This window comes from Gouania willdenowi, chromosome 17, assembly GCF_900634775.1.
Source record: "Gouania willdenowi chromosome 17, fGouWil2.1, whole genome shotgun sequence".
Classification (NCBI taxonomy): domain Eukaryota; kingdom Metazoa; phylum Chordata; class Actinopteri; order Blenniiformes; family Gobiesocidae; genus Gouania; species Gouania willdenowi.
This window is the reverse complement of record NC_041060.1, coordinates 31949654-31973329: the sequence shown is the minus strand read 5'-3', so window position 1 is coordinate 31973329 and position 23676 is coordinate 31949654. Positions and strand designations below refer to the sequence as shown.

At 40.0% G+C, this 23676-nt stretch overlaps 1 protein-coding gene across 2 annotated transcripts in view; it reads right to left on the bottom strand.

Moving 5' to 3' along the window:
- The window catches only part of LOC114478892 (junctophilin-1-like), a 55889-nt gene extending 34194 nt beyond the window's left edge, over positions 1-21695 (bottom strand). The window contains exon 1 of one of the 2 annotated variants that reach the window (XM_028472222.1): positions 21126-21695. In XM_028472222.1, coding sequence (XP_028328023.1) covers positions 21126-21504 — 379 coding nt within the window. In that variant the 5' untranslated portion in view covers positions 21505-21695. The remainder of the gene's footprint in view (positions 1-21125) is intronic. The other variant, XM_028472223.1, reaches the window with a different exon arrangement.
- Positions 21696-23676: the final 1981 nt, after the last annotated feature.

Sequence of the window (23676 nt, the reverse complement as noted above, 5' to 3'; positions counted from 1 at the left end):
GGAGAAAACATGGCCCAGAGGGCATGATCCTATTTCTCTCTGTTTGAGACTGTGACGTTTTGACTCTGACACTACTGTAGTAACAAGAGCAAAACCTACACATCAAATATCCCCTTTGCCAGATATTGGCAGTTCTCTGGATCAGTGATTCTGATCATGGTTCCATGATCATTCACACTAAATACTGTTAAGAAATGTATTTTTTCCCCCCAGACTTTATTTTTAGATTTTTTATTTCACAAGTTTGAACACACATATATCCACCATTGCCACCCACCAACCCAACCTCCCAAACACAACAGCACAGAGAAGAGAAAAGTAAAATACAAGACAGTGAATATACATTATGGACAACTCAAATCAAAAATAAAAACAAATAAATGGGGAAAATAAATAAATAAAAAACAGATAATTGAATAAAATAAATACATGTAACTACTTTAATCGTGTAGAACAGCGGTTCTCAAACTTTTTTGGCTTTTTCTCTAACTTTTAAATCCAAGTACCCCCTTTGGACAACCACATTTTGCTCAGAATACTGTGGATAAAACAACTATAAAACATAATGATGGAATTAATGAGTGATAACACACATTTTAAAGAATCTCATTTTGTAAATAAATGGAATGAAACTGTATTTAGTGCCACCTGTTGTTTGTCAGTTCTTTTTATTATTCAGTATAATTTTGCCTCAGTGTGTGTGTTTTTGATGTAATTTGGTTGTTTTTTTATGTCATTTTGTGTTTCACTGTTTTTTCTGTGTTGTTTGTCCTTTTTATTATTCAGTATATATATTTCTCTTATTTTGTGTGTTTTTGTTGTTTTGTGAGTTGCTGGTAATATTTAGTATGATTCTATTTTTTAATTAAAAATAAACATTATAAAACCCCATTTTTTTAATGCTTTCATTAAAATCATCACGCTGAGGAAAGCGTGTTGATTTCAGTCTGGTTAACCAGCGCGCTCTAGTGACGGAGGTGGATATTACAGCGTCAGACCAATCACACGGAGGAACTGTAGAACGTCACAAATGAGGAATAATTCTTTAAAAATATGAAGAATTAAAATACAAAATTCAGACCAAAAACAAAACAGTTACTGCAGTAAAAGCAAAAAGTAATTAATGCAGGAATTGATGAGTGTAAATAATATTTAATTAGTGAGATTATAAACGGAGAATCAGTTTCACTTTCTCTTCTCTTTTTAACTTGTCCGTGGCTCTGATGCTGCGTTCATACATATCAGCCTAATTCATAAGGTTGAATATATTTATATTTTATATTATCTACAGAACTGAAGCTCTTTGCATCACCACAGAAAACTTGACTTTACTTAATTAATTAATCAGTGTGAAAGAGCCCGATGCATGCAGACTTCATCAGTCCATCAGATAAAAATCTCTATGTTTCCTATAGGATGTCATCAGTAAATGAAAGGATTGCATTGATGTCTAAATATTCTCTCTCTCTCTCATCAGCTGTCAGCTGTTTTATTGGACAGCTCGTTTTTTAAAAGATCTGATTGGTCAGGAGGCGGTACTTTAGCACTCGTTAAAATCCTAGCCAGAGAAAAACCTGCTTGCGACCAGGTTTGTCGTTCAGCATAAGTTTCCATGGTGATTTAGCTCCATAGACGTTAGCAAGCTTTGTAGTCAAGCAAACACTGATTAAACCCTGGAAGTTAGCGTGATAACAGGTAATCTAGATTTGTAACATACCCCCACAGAACTAACATTGGGATAGAATTTGCAAGTTTTTCATTTGAGTAATGTTAAGAAATGTATAACCCCGTTAATAACAATACGGTAGGTCCAAATGTATGGGCGTCATAAGTTTAAAACAAATCCTGATTAAATGCACAATTCAGATTTGATCAAGATAAAGTCTGTGGGCTGATTGAGTCATATTAAAGATTAATCAAAAAAAGACTAATAGAATTAGGTCATTTTTTGTCAAAATTGCCTACAACTGACCTTCTAACAGACAAACAAACAAATAAATGCCAGTGAAAATATAATACATTTGTGTGTGCTTACTGAAAAAAATAAAAAAATAAAAAAAAATTTAATATATCTTTGAATAATTTAAAATCTTTTGAGTTACCGTTATAATCTAATTTTGGATTTTAAAAAACTGCATTAAAAACACCTTCATGAATATCAAGCTCAGGTCTTAAATGTATTGACAGCTGTTTGACAGCGTTGTGTAAAACTACCAACAATGCACGCCTTTAGGTGATAAAACAGTTAACTGAGTGGCCTGGTTTGGGAAAGCTCTGGCTCAGACTCTGCAGGCCTTAGTTACAGAATGTGCTATTTTAAAACATGAAGACATCAGATAGCACGAGAGTTCAGTTCAACAGCTAATAGTCAAAATTTGACTGAAGACACCAGAAACCTTTAATAATTTGTAGATATCAAGGCTATTTGAATCAAAACAAAAATCTTATTATTAAATGTAAAATACAAAGCCAGAAACCATCAACTTATCATTCTTCCAGAAAATATAAGATCTGAACGAGTACTTGTTTTACATGTTTGTGTCCTGGGATTCGGTTGCTGAGTGCATTATGTGAGCGTGCAAACTCCTATTAAGTCATCAAGCTTTTTCTTTGTCCTTCTACATTTACCATATGCTATAGTTAGCTTGTATTAATTTTTCACATTTGTGATTATGTGATTATTCATTGCTTTCTGGACCTTCCATTTGCTAGCGTCCATTTTCTCCTGTTACTTTGCTTTTCTAGTACAGTACATAGACATGTTAGAGAGATTGAAGTCTGTGTAAACCATCTGTAGGAGTGTGTGTAACCCCCCTTAAGACTAAATCTTAAAGCACTGGCTGAGAATGTTTAAAAGAGGAACTCTCTCCTGCCACATTGGGGTGTTAAGCTGGACTAAATATGGAAAGGTTAGCAGACAAGCAGCCCTTAGCCTGGAAACAGAGATGGTTTCATATAGCAAGTGGCTCCTCAACCGCCATACTTAATGTGACCAAAAAATAAAATACACACATATTAGTTACAAAGACACATGCTTTCATTCAACTTGTTTCTATGGTGTAAAAAGTGACAACAGTAGTCAATACTATTGATTTAATGAGGACTTAAAGGGCACATTTTCATGTTCATGCTAAATGCATGAACACACCCTAAATAGTGCGTCCATTAAATATTTTACAATATTATGTCCATCATATCGTAAAATTTAGCATTTTAATGTTGCTTTTCCTCTAGAATTACACTTATCCAATCACTCAGGAGCTTCTATCCCCCAAACTGATTTCAATGTTCTCAAAGTGTGTGTGCAAATGGGCATAAATACACATATAATACACACAGGGGCTAGGGATGCACCAAATATTCTGTAAACGAATACATTCGGCCGAATACTGCAAAAAAAGCTACGTTCAGCCTTCGGTTTGGTGACTTAAAAGCAAGGCCGAACAGTAGCGTGTGACGCAAAAGGCTACTGGAATATTTAAAAGATGTCAGAATATTCAATACACATTTACTTTCTTTAAAAAACATGTCTAAAAATGTATTCTAGGCTATTTATGCACTATTCAAAAAAAAAAAAAAATAGTGAAAAACTTAACCGCATTCGACATTCGGGATTCGGCCAAGCGTTTATATTTTATTCGGCTTCGGCCATAATATTTCATTACGGTGCATCCCTAATAGGGGTGGATCTGAAATAAAGGATAGTAAACCAGGTGCGTTCCTAAATCCTTTGGTGTCGCTGTTTCTTCACCTGCTGTGGGGAATTCACTAACATTCAGCCACTAGTAGGTGCGCATATAGACATGGTTGAGACTAGGGGTGGGAACCTCTGGGTACCTCATGATACGATACATGATACAAAGCTCACAATGACGATTATCTCACGATATGGCGATACTGCGATTATCGATATATTGGTCAAAAATAAATCTGCAATAATCTATGACATAACAAGAAAAAAAAGATTAAGTGAAAAAATACAATTTTTATTTTATATCTGAAAAACAATAAATTGAAAAAGTGTCCTACGAACAGTGACACTATTTTAGTGCAACGTTTCTGTAAATAAGTGTCAACATACCAACGTAAATGAATAAGTATCTCCAATAGTGCTTTCTGTAAACAAAAAATAGGGTCTTTCTTACCAATGACACCATTATAGTGCAATATTCCAGTAAACAATATATTGGTTCCTTCAACAAACAGTGACAACATATATGCGAAAACCTACCTGCACATCTTAGTAAAAAAGCAGAAAGAAATGTAATTTTTTTTTTTTTAAATCAATACTTAGCGCAAGCATATCGATAATCGATCGTGAGAAAAAATATCGCTGTATTGAGATATCATCACACTCCTAGTTGAGACCACCCTATTTAAATTCTGATTCTGATAGACATTTTGCTCGTTTAACGTGGAGAGGTGAGTGCACAGAAACACAAGGAGTTCAATTGGAGGCTGGTGGACTTCTCTGTCTGCTACACAAACATTTAATAATGTAGAAAACTACATAAACAAATAAAAATGTTAAAACAATTTTTTTCCCCCTAATTTATTGTGGGTGCTCCGCTGGGTCAGGGGGGCTCTACACAAACTTTCTCAGTGGTGCCACAGAATTTGGTGTACAGTAGATTGTATGAAGTCAAGATTGACAGTGACTCGAGATATATTTGAAAAATGTTTTAAAGTTTAACTGTCAAAATTAAGTTTTTCTGCAACAAGCTGTGACTGATGCAGTTGTTTTATTTTTGTCCACGTTCGGGTCAGTGTACAGTCATGGTTAAGGTCTATGAATATTGTTTTGGGAATCACACCACAGAATATTTTATGTGTTTTTGATGGTAAATGTACACACTTTTTGAATATGATTATCCTGCTGGGTAAAATGTCTATTTTAAAAGCTTAAACGATATCAAATTTATTTATTAACACTTTAAAAATAGAGTTTATCATCAGGATATGCTAGAAATAATTATAGCAACAAAAAACAACAGAATAACTGAGTATGAAAAGAAATGAAATGTTTGCTTACTTGAGTTAGAGATATAGTTATAAGGTGTACTTCTTAAAGGTGTGCCATTTGTTATGTTATAAATGTTTGGTAATTGTGTTGTATTTTTGATTAGTGTTATTGATCTTATTTTATTTTTCATTCCTTTTTTTTTATTTATATTTTTATTTGGCTTTCCTGTCACAACACTATGAATGTGTGGATGATTGTGGTTGTGATTGTGGTATGAACGTATGAGGGAGTGGTAGGGGTGGGATGGATGCTGGAAGCCTGTTTTGTTATTTTATTCTAACTTAATAGTAGCATAAACAACTTAGCATCTGCATTGCTTCACCCCATGGAATTCAATTCAGAGGGTCCAGCTCTTATAGTGGGGTCTCCTAACCCTGGCATCATAGTCCATCAGTTCTGGCCCCTCAATACTGATTCTGATGAGGTCCTCCACAGTATCAGGCCCTCATATCTGACTTTATCCAATTTTGTGTTGAGAAGCCTCTCACGCGAACTGCAGCTGGTATTGGGTGGAATCGTACATGCGCTGTGTGTACACTATCACTCCACTTGGCGCGTTCTTCCCCGCCCCCTGTCTCAGGTTCGATAAGCGCACTCCACATGCGCTCCATTACTCCGCTCAGCGCGCTCTACGTCAAATCTAATGCTACCATATTTCAGGACCTAAACAAATCCTTGCACAGTGACCGTTAAGGTGTGAGATTGAAAAAATCTCACACTGTGCGATTTTTTTCAATCGTTGCACTCAGCTCCAGCTCAAACTGTGCGACTCAGACTCAGAGCCTGAATGTGCGCAGCTCACGATTCATGTTCTCACACTGTACGGACCGACACTCTGACACGATCTGACTGCTCACACTGTACGTTCATACACGACACGTCAGGAAATGCAACGTACAAATTAGAAGAAGAAGAAGAACACTGAAGCGTCGCCATTAAAACAGACGAAGAAGAAAACCCCGGAAGAGGAGAGACACTCGCAAATCTCAGCAAGAAGAGCTTTAAAAAAGAAAAGACGATGATGTGATGGACCAGGAGCTGGTTGGACAGACGTGGGCAGTACAGTCCGTCAATTTTACAGCGGTCCTACGGTGTTTGCGCATGCGCAGTGTGAGCGTTTACGCCAGTCCGTGGCCCTGCTTCAAGGAGGAGCGACTGGATTTCAAACATCTTTGAAATCCTTACAACCTACGATTGCTGATCGGGAGCTGGTCGTGAGGTGTTAATTAGGGATGTAACGATTAATCATAAGGCAGTTAAAAATCGATTCATAGGTATCACGGTTGATATCGATTTTCTGAAAATTGAATCGCAGTACTTTTTTTAACCAGCAGCTATCCATAAGTGTAGGCGTCGGGCGGAGACTGCTAATACTTTCTTTCTGGCTGCCTTCTACTCTTAAATATGTTAATAAATGATTCATTACCCCTTTAGCACCGAAAGAAAATCTGTAATATTACTTGAATATCTGTAAAAGTCACGTTTTTCTATTAGCTCTGTCTGCTAGCATAGCTTCTCTTCTTCACTGCAAGATATCCGCATGCCAACCGACCACTGTATTACCAGCGCCCTCTGCTGGTTCAAACAAATATGACGTAAATCATTGCAATCACAGTTTTTTTTTTTTTTTTTTTAAAGTCCAATTGTTAAGGCACAAAATACATTTTCAGTTGCACTTTTAAAGCATTGCACGCACAAGAGCGTTATGACGTCAGTAGCTGATGGTTCAGCAATGGCTGATCAAAACCGCTCAAAATAATGGCTCCGCTTTTCAAAATGCGATGCATATTATGCATACATCAACATTTATGTAATCTTTCTAATCTGAGGAAACACCTGGTTAAACACATATTAGTCGTCTGCAGCCAGCAACATGGGGGAAGAAATAGCCATTACATTGGTGATGCAAGTGAGACATTAGACATTAGCTTGACTTTTTAACTTGTATTATAGTTATCATTATCAGCTCAGTTCGTTGCACTTTGTAACGTTATGTAAATGCTTGTTTTCATTTACAGGTCCATCAGACCCACTGTCAACCTGCCCTGAAAGAGTAACTAAACCCCTGCTTTCTCCTGACCTGCCAGTAGGAGGGAAATTAGCGACGATATACTCAGCTCAGCTCACGAGACGAGACACGATATTGGGTTCACGAGAACGAGACGAGACGAGATTTTAAGAAAACTACAATGACAAAAATCTATGACTGGACCAACAGACTTTTATTTAAGTGAGTTACACATGCATTTTGAAATGTTTTACATGGAATATGTAAGCGTCAGCTTTTAATAAACTTATTCTGCAAATTGAAACTGAAACTAAAATTTATAAAAGTTAAAATAAAATAATTCTTTTTTTTCAAGTGCAAACAATATCATGTGCAAAACCAAATCAAAGTTCTACTCTGTCAATACAGAGTGCAAATAGTGCAAACAGAGCCTGACCAAGTATGTCATTAACAACATGCTGTAACTACACAGCCATGTTCTTTTAACTGTTAATAAACTTCTTCTTCCACAAATTGAAACTAGAACTAAAATCTACTCCTCCTCTTCTTTTTTTTCCTTCTCCTGCTTTAGGTTTTGGCAGGCTCGACATAGCAAAGGCGCATTACTGCCCCCACAGGTCACAAATAGAAGTTTGGATAGCACACACACACAAAAAAAACCAATATATATATGTATATACATATATCTTGTGAGATCTCGTCACACCCCTACTCAATATTCCTCTCTACTCGCTCTTCTTTTAATCAACCTACAGGTGCTACTTTTTATAAAAGGGGTGGGGCTAACAGTGCTTGTTTGTGATGCAAGATGGTCCTAAAACGTCACATAATGTTGTTTTCTGCCAATAGCAAAAATGAAATAGCCATTTCAATCCATAGCAGTCACTGACATTTTACAACAAAATGTGCCAAATTTAAATCGTTTGACTAAAATGCAGAGAGTTGGACGAGGATGAATCAACAGCACTACTTCATACCCAAATATACATTTGTATTCAGCAGAAAAAAGTGGTTTTGGAGTTTAGTTACTCTTTAAAGGCACACTGAGGACTTTTTGACCTAAAGAGTTGACCCATATGAGTTATTTTTAAATGATTCCTCAGGCCAATATACAGCGCTTGACAGTATCAGTGCTCCGAGCGGGGCTTCCCTCTTGAAATACCGACTATGTAAGTTTGGAGAGACGGACCGTCTTTGGCCAGGTCATGTGACCTGGAGAATGCCTGGAGAACGTATCACTTTACGACAGTCACATGACCACAGGCTTGGATATACTTGTTGGGCTAAGGCCTTTGCTACACTTTGTCCGCCTGTTCAACTCCCGGTCATTCCCGAGGCGAGCAAAAAGTTTAAAACTGCTTCTGAGGAGGTTAAAAAGATGCCGCCGAGACTCCGCCGACCGGCCTTCCACCCGGCGCCAGACACTGCTCCGCGCACGCCGGGTCACCCATCCCCCGTCCCGGACCGCCGCGCTAACCCCTGGCAAAAGGGGCCGACGACATCGGCGAGGCCAGGGAGTAGGAGGGGACCGCCACCGACGCGGCAAGGAGGGCCGAGCGCCGGGACTCTGGCGATGGGGAGAGGAGGGCGGCGGCTGCTCTTCCAGCCGCGCCGCAAGCCCAGCCCCACTTCGAACCCCAGCCCGACCAACCCAGCCCTTAGAGCCAATCCTTATCCCGAAGTTACAGGTCAACTACTGTCTGCATAGACAATCAAAAGACAAGGGAGGCTGGTGCCCCTAGTGGCCAAAGGTTAAACAGTGTACCTTTAAGTGAGAGCAAACAAAAAGCAAACTTTTCTTACATTTTTATTATGTAAGTTCTAAAAAAATAGAAATATTTGTTCAACTTTGCATGGTGATAAATGAAGAAATGTGCAGTTTATTTTGGAGTTCAAACAATTTCTAAGAAGGTTCTAAGAAGAAAATATATTTGTTAAAACTCTTTTTAACTAATCTGTTTTTTTTCTCCAAACTGAAAGGAGTTAAGTGCATCATTTGATTTGAGTTTTTTGTTTGTTTTTTTTTTAATCGGAATTCGAATCGAATCTTGAAACCAATATCGGGATTCGAATGAAATCGTTGGTTGACTGTATCCTTACATCTCTACACAAACACACACAAAAGTATGAAAACTGGTACCATTGAGTAACGATACCGATTTCCAGGAACCAGTACAGTATCGGTTCAAATATGAAAGGTGGGGGTGTCCCGATCCGATATCGATATTGGATAACGATCCGATATTAGTCTGAAAACAAATATTAGATATCAGATTAAAATTTCCGGATTTACCTATTTTATTAAATTGTAGAATACAATTTGTATGTAACCAATTGGTTAATAATAAATGGGTCAGTTTTTCTCATAACTACTGTTGCTGACTATTGTTCTCTGTTTTTTTTTTTTAAATGTATGATTCATGCTGATATCGGATCAATATCGATACTACCTTGCATTGGAAAAAACCCACGTTACATTGGTTACTGTATAGTTGATCTCCTCTGCACCTGTTTTTTCGAGGTGCATTGAACACACCATCATTGTCCTTTGGCTTGGTGCAGCTGCATTTAGTAAACAGAAACCATGCAGGTAAGCGAGACAGCAGGTGAAGAGGAGATATTTAGCATTCCTATGAAGACACACAAGTCTAAAGTTTGGCGGTACTTTAAGAAGGAGCATGGGAAACTGGACAAGACATTTGCAAACAAATCAATGCTGCTATAAAAGCTAAGCAAACAGCACGACAAACTGTTGATGAATTTATCTGTTATATTAATCTTTCTCTCACTGCTCAGTTAGCCAACGAGAAAAGTGTCAGGTCAAGCAAATCAGTTTGGCAGGCAGTATTATGGGCATCATACTATGATGAAGTTCTTTGCACATTGTTGATGCAGGGAAAAAGTTAATTTTTTTGTAAAGCATAACATTACAGAGAAAGAACAATATTAGTAAAATTACCTAAGAAAAGGACTGTTGATCATACCTGTCAAGTATCCCGTTTTGGCTGGGAAATTCCCATATTTTACCCCTCTTTCCCGTCATCTTCCCATATATTTTCCCATAAATATCCCGTATTTTAATGTAATAATAATTAAAAGATGCCTTACTAAACTGAACGCCGTCACTAGCCTCGCGAGAACTGTCACCTGAAATGGCCTGAGTGACAGTTCTCACGAAATTAGTGCCGACAGCGGCAACAAACCAGGAAACAACTCAGAAGAGAGATGAATGAATGAAGACGTTCCGGCGAAAAAAAAAACCAAAGAACTGGTGTAAATACATTGTAAAATGTGACACAGAGTTTATCTTCCTAAATAGCAGCAGGATGGGACACAGTTACACATTCTGTTAGATTAATAACTGAGATTTTAACGTCTACCACAGCGGAAGGAACGACTTAAGTCACCATGAAAAATCATTTACTCACAAGCTCCACAAATATACACTGCTTTAAAAAGTGTTAAAGAATGTAAAGTCTGTAATAAATGTGTCTAATAAGTCGTTAGTGAATACCAGAGAACCACATGAGTGAGCATGAGAAATTATAAGAAAATATGTGATGAAAATAAAATGTTAATGTCTAACTTAAAGACAAGCAACGTGAAATTAACAGTAAATATGCAACGTGTTGACTTGTATATAAACTCACTCAGTGCCATTGACGAGAAACACGTCATTTGCGTTTTTTTCACGGGGATTACTAGAAAACACCCTGGCGGAGGTCCCTCATCAATAGCTAAGCTGTGGGATGTTGTAGTGACCAACTGTGCCCTGAAGATGGCAGCAGTGCACCTTTAGATGAGAGATTAGCCACTGATGCTACCCAGCAAAGCAGGAAGAAACAGGAACGAGTGAGATTATGGTGCTACAGAGTGATATTGTGACATATCCAGCAGCTCACAGCTCCACATACTAACACAGAACATGTGTGGACCTGAGTGGATTATTGATAATGTGATCATGAGATGAAACCATCAACTAACCGCGCTAAACGGGTCATCACTGCGTGTCGGGAGGAGGGGGGTACAAAAAACCCCCAGCCCTTATTTTCAAATCCAAAACTTGACAGGGATGCTGTTGATTATTGGTCCAGGTTGCACCGTGCTGTCCTACAACTGAACTGTGTTCTAAAATCTCTACACCAAGCCTGTTTTTAAGTACATTTCTAACAGTGCAGAGAGCAAAGCACTAGTCTGACAAATCAAACGCTGTGATCAAAACACTGCGCTTTAGGTCGCCAAAATAGGGGCCAATGACCTCATGACATTCTTTTCTCTCTTTACCTTTTGATATCGTAACGTAATAAGGCTGAAAAAATGAAACATTGTGAGTGTGAAAAATCCAAAAAGTTGAGCAACGATGAATGCATCCTCCATGATTCTTACTGTTTTACCAGATTGTTTGCCTGTGTATGAGGTGCCTCCACCATGTGTTGACAAATGGCATGATACAGTGTGTACATACAGTATGAGACAATGCTTTTATTCAGGTGTGTATACATTTATGTTGGCATTTCCAGAACTACAAAATGATGTTGTTTACTTGTTAAACTTGTTCCAAGCAGAAATGTAAACTTCTTTGATCTTTCTTAAGTGTCCTATGTCAGAAGATCCTTACATAAAATCATTCTTTTTTTTTTTTTTTTTTTTTTTTTTTTTTTTTTTTAAGAGAGGGCAGTGTTACACCAAGGTGAGGGGTTGGAGGGGGGTGGGGAAGTTAGCAGGGAAGAGGGATACAAGATAGGATATGGAATGGGTGAGGAATAGTTTTAAGTGATGCGATGTGAAATTGTGGTTGTGTATATTGTGTTTATTGTTGTGTTGTCAAGCCAGTTTGGTGACCAGTGTGTGGTTTAGGAATAATGGTGGTGGCTGTGAACAGAGGAAGAGGTGAGTGGAAATTCCATAAAACAGGTATTTGGGAACAACGTGTCTAAGGTTGAGCCCAGTATGAGTGTTATCCCACAGCCCAAGGCCAGTGCATCCATGACAAATGTATTTCCAAGTACCGCCACTGCAAAACCCAAGAGCCGCCCCCGGGCCCGAAGAAGCAGTCAGGCCAGCAGCAAGAGCAGGCAGCCTAAGGGCCCCCGGCGACCACCCCACGGCCAAGCAGTCCCCCGAACGCCCCCAAGATCCCAAGCCGAGAGGCAGCCATCGCCCCCCCATACACACCCGAGAAAGCCCCAAGGAGCCAAGGACCCAGCGCACCACGCCACCGATCCCACCCCCAACCCCCAGACCCCCCACCCCATCGACCCCCCCACCCCCCCACCCCACCCCCGCGCCTAACCCCCCGAGGGGAGGGCCCAGAGAACTCCCTGCCCGAGGCCCCAGCGGAGGAGCCGAAGCCCACACCCAGCAGACGACCAGAACCGCGCCGAACAGGCAGCCAGTGGGCACCCGCCGGCGAGCCCAGAGCCAGCAGGGGCCCGACCCCAGGCCAGAAGGACCCGGAACGGATGCAGCACCAGGAGCAGCCCGCCCAGGGAGGACGACCACACCCCAAGCCGCATAAGGCACCAGGGGGCCGCTGGGAGTCTCCCCGCCGGCCCCCAGGCACCCCAACCTAGCCCCCCACGGCGCCCCAGATCACCCTTCACTGATGCCGCCCGCGCCACGAGCTTCAGTTCTTTTTTTTTTTTTTTTTAAAGCCAGGGCCCCCTCCAAGGGCCAAGCCAGACCGCCCCGCCGGGATGTGGCCCCCTATTCCGGCCCCCGACACCCTACCTCACGGGGCACTGCCCAAGCAGGGGCCGCACCAGTAGGTACGCAAGGGCGCGGCACGCGCCACCCGCCCCGAAAGACCCCCGCCAGGACCGGCCCGGCCAGCAGGCCAAGCACCCCGGGCCCCAGGAGCACCCCCCGGGACCAGGACCCCCCAAGGGCAAGCCCCCGGGCCAAGCCCCCCGGGACGCATCCCCCACCCCCGCCCGGGACCCGGCCACGGCCCAGCAGGACCGCACAGCCCCGGACAGCCCACGGCCAGCAGCCCAGGGCCCGCCGCCCCCCGGACAGCGCCAGCCACGGAGCAGCGCCCCCCGCCGGCCCGCGAGCAACCGGCGATCCCCACCGCGGGGACGGAGGCACCCCAACGGCACACATCAAGTGCGGGACAGCAGCCCCCAGCCAAAGATGCCCCGGACCCACCCACCAGTCCGCAAACGGCAGGATAGACCCACCAGGCGGCCGACAGCAACCTCCACCACCGGAACAGCTAGCGCCGCCCCCCAGTAAACAGCATCACCCCGAGGCGCCAAGCAACCCCGCCCCAACCCCGGCGAGGACACCAGCACCCCCCCAGCACACCCACCCCCCAAACCGGCGAGGCAGGCCGCCCCGGGCCCGCACACCGCGGGGCCCGCCCCCAAGGCCACCAGGAGACAAAGCAAGCACCAAGCCACACCCAAGGGGGAGAGGCACCCCCGCGCCCCACCCGGCCGACACAGCCCGGAAAGACCCCGCAAGGAGAGACCCCGGCAAAGCCCCCCCGAGACCCACCGCCACGCCCGACCGCACCATCTTGATGTGCTTTTGCTCTATGCAGTGGCCCAGCCACCAACAGAGGGGCCAGGCCCCCACCGGAGAGGCCCAAATACATAAAATCATTCTAATAGCGACAAAATTAAAAAATCTCTGATAGCAAAGTGCACATTTATTTTTCTCTTTTATGCACTGTTAAATATTATATACCGTATAATGTGTCTGTAAATATACTGTATGTACAGTTGAGTATATACAACAGTGTTAATTTTGAGAGCAAAATTTCATTTGGTTTCAGTCATAGTCTGCTGACTAAAATGCAAGTTTTAGTCAAAATTAGGTCATAAAGACCCATCCATCCATTGTCTGACCCGCTTGCCCACGGGGGTACACCGTGGACAGGGCGCCAGTCCTTTGCATGGCAACACAGACAACCAATTACACTCACAGTCACTCCTGCAGGCAATATGGACTCCAATCTACCTGACAGTCATGTTTTTTGGATTGTATCAGAGAGCCGGAGTACCCGGAGAAAACTCACACAAGCATGGGGAGAACATGCAAACTCTTGGGTTTGAGCCCAGGACCTTCTTACTGTGAGGCAGATGTGCTACGACTATTTCAGTTATTTCAGTTTATTTTAGTCAACTAAATGACATTTATGGCTGGTAGAGAGTTTGTCTTCTGATCAAGAGGTTGGAGGTTCAATTCCAATGTTATACATGTCTATGTGTTGAAGACACTGAACATTGTATGGCAGCTCTATCTCATTGTAGGGTCCTATAAAATCCATTTTATATTTTTCCAAATTCCGTTTGATTTTTTTCTGAATTCTGTCTTTCCCGCATTAACTTTTAACAATCCTGTTTTTTAGTTTTTGTTTAGAAATATTAATAATTTTTTTCAGGAAATAATTGGTTTTTAACTCCTGTGAGGAAACAAAATAAATACTAACAAAAAAAGCTAACCATAATTTAACAAAAATGTATGTCAAAAATAAAAATGTCCCCTCAGGGATCAATGATTTACTGAATCTGATCAGGTTTATTGATTAACTTAATTTAAATGATCCTGATGGCATAATTCTAGACTGTAATGATTAGACAAAAAGAAATGGACGCAAAGATGTATCTGTTTTTCACCACTAGGGGTCAGAATATTTGCCAGTATTAGAAGCTATAGTTATCATGAACCAACAATGTTTCAGACGCTACAATCCCCTGTGGTCTAGTCCTCAACAACAAACAACTGTTTCCTACAGATCTTCTGTAGCTGTGATCAGATGTTGTTCAAACGCTCTGTAAACTCAACTAAAGCTAACTGAGCTAAGCTAAGCAAACCCACCAAAACATAAGACTGGGCTAAGAGCTAACGCTAAGGGCTTCATAAAAGTTAAAAGGAATAGACCAAGTACAAAGTACGCAAAGTACTGTCCTCAAACCACAAAGAGCCACTGATTTGTTTATGGTCAACTTTAACACTTGTATGGAAGAATAAAAACTAACATGTCACACGACGTGTGAAATAAACATTAGCATAAATATTAATGTCACTATTACTCTGTCCCAATTTGTGAAACACTATATTTTTTTAATTATAGTTCATGTGTTCACATTAATGGCTCCCATTACACAGTAATGTCATGTGATTATTACATCTAAATATTAGGGCTAAACAATCACTTAGGTGTAACACTTCCTTCTCTTTTTATATCCTCCCTTCTTCCTATAATAAAGTGTTTCTTACCCTTCCTTAGGGACGGCAGGTGATGGTAAAAAAAAATAAAATAATAATAATAGTTTTTTTTTTTTTGGCCAATGGCCGATCTTGAAAAAAGTCTATATATCGGCCCGATATTACATAGTTTTTTGTAAGAATTAGATGAATTAGATGGACTATTCCAGACAACATGCAGCTGAATAGCTGTTTGACTACATTCTGAAGCAAACCAAAGTAAAAAAAGTAAAATACTAATTTCTAAAAAAAAACTCTTTTTGAAACTGAAAGCATTTACATAAAAACAGTCAAAGTGGTTTAACAAAAGCTGGAGAACACTTATAAAAAGTCATAGCTGCTTCTGCCACTCCATTATCACACTATATTATTATCAGGCCCAGCATGTACAGTATATACCACTTCAAACTAATGATGATGATGCTTTTTCAAACTGTGGCAACTGTTTGTCGTTAAATTAAATGTGAAACCTGGCCCTGGGAAGAAAATGCATGACAGAGCTTTCTATTTCTGTTACTTAAGTTACACTTGTCAGAAATACTGACTCCATTTGACCTCACCACCAAGTTGTTAGTCTGCTATGTGTAAAGTTTTACTTTAAGCAGATATGAAATAACATATTATAGAATGCAAATTCTAAGGCTCGCAGCTCTAAAACAGACGCAGCTTATTCTCAAATGCTATGTGGTTGTGATTAGAGAGAAAGAAGGTCTGAGTAAGTAATAAGTAGTAGCCACACTATTAAGGCACTATGTCATTCAACAAAAATACAAAAGAAATGATTTTGGAAAAGAAATCCAGTAGAATGTGTTTTTCACATTTTAAAATTGCTCAGAACATTTTTAGCACTTCTAAAATCTGAACAACACAACAATTAAAATATACCAATATACTATATGGTCAAGAATATATGCAACATGTATGCACACAGGGAGACAAAGAGTTGCATAGTGCTTTTAATCCCAGAGCCAGAGACAGAGGTGGACTAGGACCAAAATCCAGCCCCGGCATTTTCTATCCAGACCAGTAGACTACATTACCATAGACAGACACCATGTAGAAGCTGTTATTAGGTCAGTGATGCTCAACTATGGCTCTTTATGCCTTCATTTTAATTATTATTCCCCCTGAAAACATTAAAGGGGACATATCATGCTAAATCCACTTTTTTTAGCCCTTAAATGCATTTTGTTGTATATTTACGTAGTGTTTAGAAGTACAGAAAAAAATAAATTAGTCTCTTCAGGTGCTCCGTAGATATCTTTATATTCTGTTTTGCTCATATTTTTCAATCTGTTTAAATTTTTCTATTCTCTATTATGTTTTTTGAACTATTACATCACAGTATTTGCAGCGGAACTGCCAAATTAGTACATCAACTCCAGGTCCAACACTTCGAGCAATCCGCCATTTTTATTTCTCGATTTTATTTTGTAGTCCAAGCTCCAGGATGCCAAACTTACGAGAGAATAAGTCAAAATGTTCAGTTGTTGGATGTAGTAACCCACAAGCTTCATTACACCGTCTCCCACCATCAGAACCTTTTCAAAGTGTCTGGTTGAGTTTTATTTTTCACAGAAATGTACCCACATCTGTGGGTAAGATCATTTTTGTGTGTTCAAAGCACTTCAAGGATGACTGCTTCTGCAACCTCCACCAGTATAAAGAAGGATTTGCTGAAAGACTTTGTCTGATTGAGGGTTCAATTCCTTCTATCTTTGGAGACGACGAACAGAGCACTTCGGTAAGCTGTAAATAACGCTAAAAAGTGTGATGATAAGATGTCCCTGTCATTGTTTTGTTAGCATTAGCAGTTGCACCGTCTTCATATGTTAGCGCTGTGTGCTTGTTTTAGATCCTTGATGATATGGCCTACGTGATTTAATTTAAGTCTAAAGTTTTCATTAGTCATTTCATTTTGCCGTTTTTGTCTCCGAAAAGACTGTATTAAAATGCTAGCTTGCCCTTTTTCACTATTGTTTGGCACATATTGCCCTTTGAAGCTACTCTTTGCCATTACATACCACCTGTTTTCTCTTTATTTGGCCATTTTTTTGGCCACTCTTGATTGCTTTTGGCACATTTCAGTCACTTTTTACTCTTTTTGCCACGTTTTTGCCACTTTTGGACCATTTTTGGTCACCTGTTAACATGTCTGCTAGGGATGATCCGATACAACTTTTTCACTTCCGATACGATACCGATATTGCATCCTTGAGTTTTGGCCGATACAATATCAGCACGAATCACACATACTTTTATTACTTATTTTGTAGTGGGGAATTTTAGAAAAGGCTTCAACAACAGTAGGTATGAGAAAAACTGACCATTTATTATTAATCAATTGATTACATAAATTTTAACCTTCAACATAATATCTACAGTATTCTACAATTGAATGAATATCAACCATCAACTTTCCTGCACCTGTGACTAACCTTAAGTTTTAAATCCCTGGTAAGATAATTAATTGACATAATCAATATAAATCAAATCAAACATTATTCTATATAAATTTAACTATATAGAATTTAATACACTGTATTGTCTTCATTGAGAAGATGTATTTATGGCTCTAGGAGGATTTTAATCCAGGTGAGATGAGGGTAAATGGTTCCTTGTAGAGTAAAGGTTGCAGAACCCTGACCAGGGGAAGAGGGTAAAAAAAAAAAGGAAAAAGGGGTGTGACCAAATTCTGAGAAAGTTGGTCGCACCAGTGCCACGACTGGAAAAGTTAGTGTAGAGCCCTGTAAAGTCTGCCTCCATTCGCTCATAAAAAAACGTGATGGACCGGTCCGGCCCACTTCGGATCGATGGCCCACCGGGACGATGCCCGGTATGCCAGATGGAGAGTCCAAACAGACAGGGATAGGTACACAATGGCTGTGCAGCAGATGCACATAACATGATTTACCTTCTGATTAGACCAGAATCAACTCTTCATAGAAGCACAGAGCCACAACTATCACAGCATTGAGTTGTTTATATCATTTCTTTATATTGAGGGCTGAGAGGGCAGGAAGTAGCAGGAAGTCCTTCCTACAGATTTTATAGCCACCAAAAGGTCACCACCGCCAATATTAGATGGGTTTTAAGTTACACATAGTCACTCATTTTTACATCAAAATGTGCCAAATGGAAATACTTTGACTAAAATGTCTTGACTTGGAATAGAAACAATCAACAGCACCACTTAATACCCAAATAAAAGTGGTTCTGAGATTTAGTTACTTTTTAATTACAATGATTTGCATTTATCGATTAGTATTATTCTCCTGCCTCCAGAAAAACTTTACAACTTCTTCACAGAGCAGATTACTGCTGATTAACTTAATTAACATAATGTCCCACTCTTTAACACTAGTTTAAAGTTAAACAAAAAGGCTGTGATGATTTCGATTAGTATTAGTAGTATTAGGCCGCTAGTATCACGTCCTCCCTCTGCCATGTCTGCACATGTGTAAGGAGACTGATAAACTATCTCACAGGTTTTCCACACTGTGGTTATCAACCAGTTACCATGGTAATTAAAACATAAACGATAACCTTCACCATCGAAAATTTTACCGTGATACCGGTAACCGTTACATCCCTAGTTCCAACCCGACATAACTGAGACAAACTTCACAAAGATCAATCAATTACAAACTGAGAATGTTTCAAATTGAAATTTGGCCAATGATGACAGGGATTTTTTGATTTTTTAAAATGATCAGGAATCAGTACATTTATCCACATATTAATGGAATCTTATATGGCATACGGACGGTCTACGTTACATTATCAACATTTCCTGAAAATGTAATCAAAATACGTCCATAACTTTTCAAGTTATTGTGTACAATGTTTAACAGGAGTTCCACAGTGCGGATTGGGAAATTAATGGGATATACAGTATATATATATATATTTTTTTTTTTTTTTCTTTTGGAAGCCAGAACATCACCTCTATTTAATCAGTTGTTCCTTGACCCATTATCAACATTTCCTGAAAATTTCATCAAAATCTGTTCATAACTTTTCAAGTTATTGTGTACACAAACAGACAAACAAACACACACACACGCAAACAAATATACTTTCAAAAACCGTTTTCGTTTTCGAAAGTAATAAACGCTGGTGAAAATTAGTCAATGAAATGTACTCGCTCTGCACTCAATGATTTGACAACACGTCGCACTGTGATTCAATGAGCCAAAAGTGTTTGAGTATTTATTAAAAAATTAAAAGAATATAGGAATAATTTAATAATTTTAATGAGATTTGATTTAATGAAAAAAAACTGAAGCTAAATATGGTTACAAATTATTTAAAAAAGAATATCTTCAGGATATTATATGCTAAATATCACTTCAATTAGTGCTTCTCAAATGGGGGTACGTGTGCTCCTAGGGGCACATTATGGGAGAGAGAGAAAAAGTGGAAAATTAACAAGTGTCAGTCTTGGTCCCACCCCAGGAGTGAGATGACCGGAAATTATGAAAACTATAAAAATAAATCTGTTCAGAAGCCACTAAATCAGTGTTTTTCAAACTTGGGGTCGGGACACCATGTGGGGTCGTCTGAAATTTCAGAAAAGTTGGAATAGATTTTAATTTATTTTTAATAATTATTATTTTTTAAATTAAAACAACACACAATCTTAAAAACAATCACTTTGTGAAAAATAAATCTCGTTCAACTAAAATGCAGTAATAAAAAAAAAAAAAACATCTGAGCTCAAAAGTAATAAAAAAACAAATTCTAGAAAAAAAATTATTTGTAGTCGCCAGAAATTCTTAATATCAAAATGAGATAATGAAATAAATATTGTTTATTTCCACCCTTTTACAAAATGAGATTCTTTAATATATGCGCTACATTTCATCATTATGCTCTATAGTTGTTTGTAAATAGTTGTCTTAGCAAAATGTTGTAGTGTAGGGCAGTGTTTCTCAAATGGGGGTACGTGTTCTCCTAGGGATACTCTATGGTACTACAGGGGGTACTTAAGAGAGAGACCCCAGGCATGAGATGACCAGAAATAATAAAAACTATAGAAATAAATCTATTCAGGAGCCACTAAATCAGTGTTTTTCAACCTTGGGGTTGGGAACCTATGTGGGGTCGCCTGAAATTTCTGAAAAATTAAAATCAATTTTTTAATTTTTTAAAATATTGTTATTTTAAAATTAAAACAACACACAATCTTAAATCTTAAACTAAAATGCAGTAAAAAAAAATAAAAATAAAAAAAAAAAATCTGAGCTCAAACATCATGTTAACAAAACAATTAGAAAAAGAACCAATGCACAAAATAGTGTTTATTTCAACTTATTTACAAAAGGACATTCTTTAAAATGTGTGTTACCACTCAGTCATTCCATCATTATGCTCTATAGTTGTTTTTAAATAGTTTTCTCAGCAAAATGTTGTCGTCAGACAAAGGGGGGACTAGAGCCAAAAGAGTTTGAGAACCACTGACTTAAATGATACCACATTAAAAAAATAAATAAAAAACCTACATATGATATTACATTTCACTGAGAGTTTTATGACAGATTAAAGCATCTCACACCAACATCTATCTATGTATCATCTTTCTTGTCTTGTGTTCTTTCATTTGTTCTCAAGTTGCATTGCATACTTTAAAAATGTGCAGCCAAAGGTTTGAGAAGTGTTACTGAATCCATGTGGCCATTTCTATGACACACTCCAGTCTATTTTAAGATGGTAGCGAATGCCTGAGGCCTAATGACAACTGTGCAATAATAATATCACCCCCCCCACACCCACCCCCTCATTCTCTTATGTATTACACTGTCAAAATGTTTATCATTACATTACCCACTGTAGTAACACTTAGTTAAAGTTTTTCTCTCTGTGTGTGTGTCTCACCTCCGTCTCCATACGTCTCCACTCCGTACCCGTCCTGCAGCCCGTTGCTCCAGGTACCCTCGTATTTGGCGGGTGTGTTCAGGCTCTGCCGGACCCCATGCCGTCCCTTGAACCCGTGAGCCCACTCTCCCCGGTAAATCCACCTCCCTTTGGATTCCACTCCGAGCCCGTGCCGCTTCCCCTGCGCCCAGAACCCCTGGTACACGTTCCCACTGGGCCAGGTGTAGACGCCCACCACCTCGAACCCGTTCGACCACGAACCAGAATACTCGCCCTGACCCTTGGGTCCGGTACACACACCGTGGCCGTGAGCCTTGCCATCCTCCCAGCCTCCACAGTAGGTGCCACCATCGTCAAAGTCGAACCGGCCGCCCGTCATTCAGGTGCAAAACTTGTTGTGTCAGAGTGAAGTGGAGAGGGTGGAGGTGGTAGAACCCAGGAACTGAAACATGGAGCAGGACTTTCAGCGCAGGTGAGTCGGAGAAGGTGTGAGGGACCGGGGAGGGAAGGCGGCTCTGCTCATCTACCGAGATATGAGGCGGTGAGAGCGGCCAGAAGGAGTGGGTTGGGGGGGGGGGGGAGGGAAGGGAGAGCGAGGGGGAGAAAGGAAAGGGGGGGGGGAGAGAGGGAGAGGGGGGGGGGGGGGGGGGGGGGGGGCTAATTTTGTTAATAAGGGAGAGAGAGAGAGACAGAGGTAGAGAGAGGGAGGAGGGAGAGAGAGAGACAGATGAGGGGGTACAGAGGGAAATTCTATACTGTACCTAAAATTTTATTTGAAATATTTTGTAAATAAATAGAAAGTGTCTATTTGTACGGTTGTCGTACGGACAACCCCCAGTGTTATTGATTGATTGATTGATTGATTGATTGATTGATTGATTGATTTTTTGATTGATTATACCTTATTAATCCCCGAGGGGAAAATTCAGTTTGAGTTATATCCCGATCAAGAAACATGAAAAGACAATCACATATCACATGGAGGGACAGGTACTGGAGAACTGTGGAGCAGCTCTGTTTGTTAGATGAGAAATATGAAACAACGGGTGAGAGAAAGAGGTAAAAAAGACAAAAAACAAATTGGGCCCTTGTAGAGAGGTGCAGAGTTTGGGATCATGAAAAAACTCTCCAGCAAAACATTGCAACGAAACATTCAGTACAATACAACAGCACAAGGTATGGGTCTTATAAGATGGTAGTTCACAGGTCAGCCACAGGATGGCGCTGCCCTTATGGCTCGCCTCCTGCTAGAAGCCCCTGACTGCAGCCTGCAGTTCGGGGCGGTGCTCAATGTTCAATAAACCAATAGCATTCAGACTTACTCTAACCCTAGTCCTAAGCCTAACCCATATCTATTTTGTATGCCTATAAAATTATGTGACATAAAATTATTTATATGGCACAATTTATTTATTTTGAGGTTGATTATTTTTAACTGTATAAGAATCACACAGCACAAAAGCATGCCGCAATGAGCTCCGCCCCGAACTGCGGACTGCAGGCAGGGGTACTTCCCTCCTGCCACAATCTGCAGAGAAGGAGGAGGGGTTGGGGCAAGAGGAGAAGTGAAAAAAAAAGTTTGTGTATGTGAATGTAGGAGTGAAAGTGTTTGTTTGATTGAGATAAGCCTGGTTTGCTGAGACTCAGCTGCAGACTCTTCATAGTTCTCCATTACGATGACGTGGGCCAGCGTTGCTGTTGAGATGACCTCGAGAGTTCGTTAGCCGAGCCAGCCCAGGTGTTCCTGAAAGTAGGGGAAGGGTCAGAGCGTAGAATCAACCGTTGGTATGGTTACCGAAGTACACATACGTAGCGTCTTAGGGTTGGGGTTAGGATTAGGTTTAGGGTCCGGTTAGAGTAAGGTTTAGGGTTAGGTTTAGGTTATCATCCAATATTGGAAAAAATAAAGTTAGGGTAAGGTTTAGGGTTAGGTTTAGGTTATCATCCAATATTGGAAAAAATAAAGTTAGGGTAAGGTTTAGGGTTAGGTTTAGGTTATCATCCAATATTGGAAAAAATAAAGTTAGGGTTAGGTTTAGGGTAAGGTTTAGTCTTAGTCACGCGACCTAAACTGGCCAATGACTGACCTATCACGTGACCTAAACTGGTCAATGACTGACCTATCACGTGACCTAAACTGGCCAAATAGGGCCGCTGCGCATGGATAGAATGCCGGTATATTGATACTGCATTAAAAATATTTCATGAGTAATATAGTTGTCTTTGTTACATTTTATTTGACATGAGTAAATAATTATGCACATTTACAGATATTGTGCATTATTGTACAGTTTGCCTCTGTATTGTGAAATGAGTGCATACAAAGTAGTAAATTAAAAAAAATATATTATTTTTGTGTAGTTGTATATTGTTTTCCACGTTTTTTTAATTTTGTATTTAATAAAATATTTGTTTTTAACTCCTGTGAGGAAACAAAAATAGGCAATTTTTTTGTCCTCTGAAAGTCAATTACAATTACGTTCTCAATCACTAAACTTCAATTACAATTACTCACAATTACTGAGCCTGAAATAAATAACCTAAATAAAAG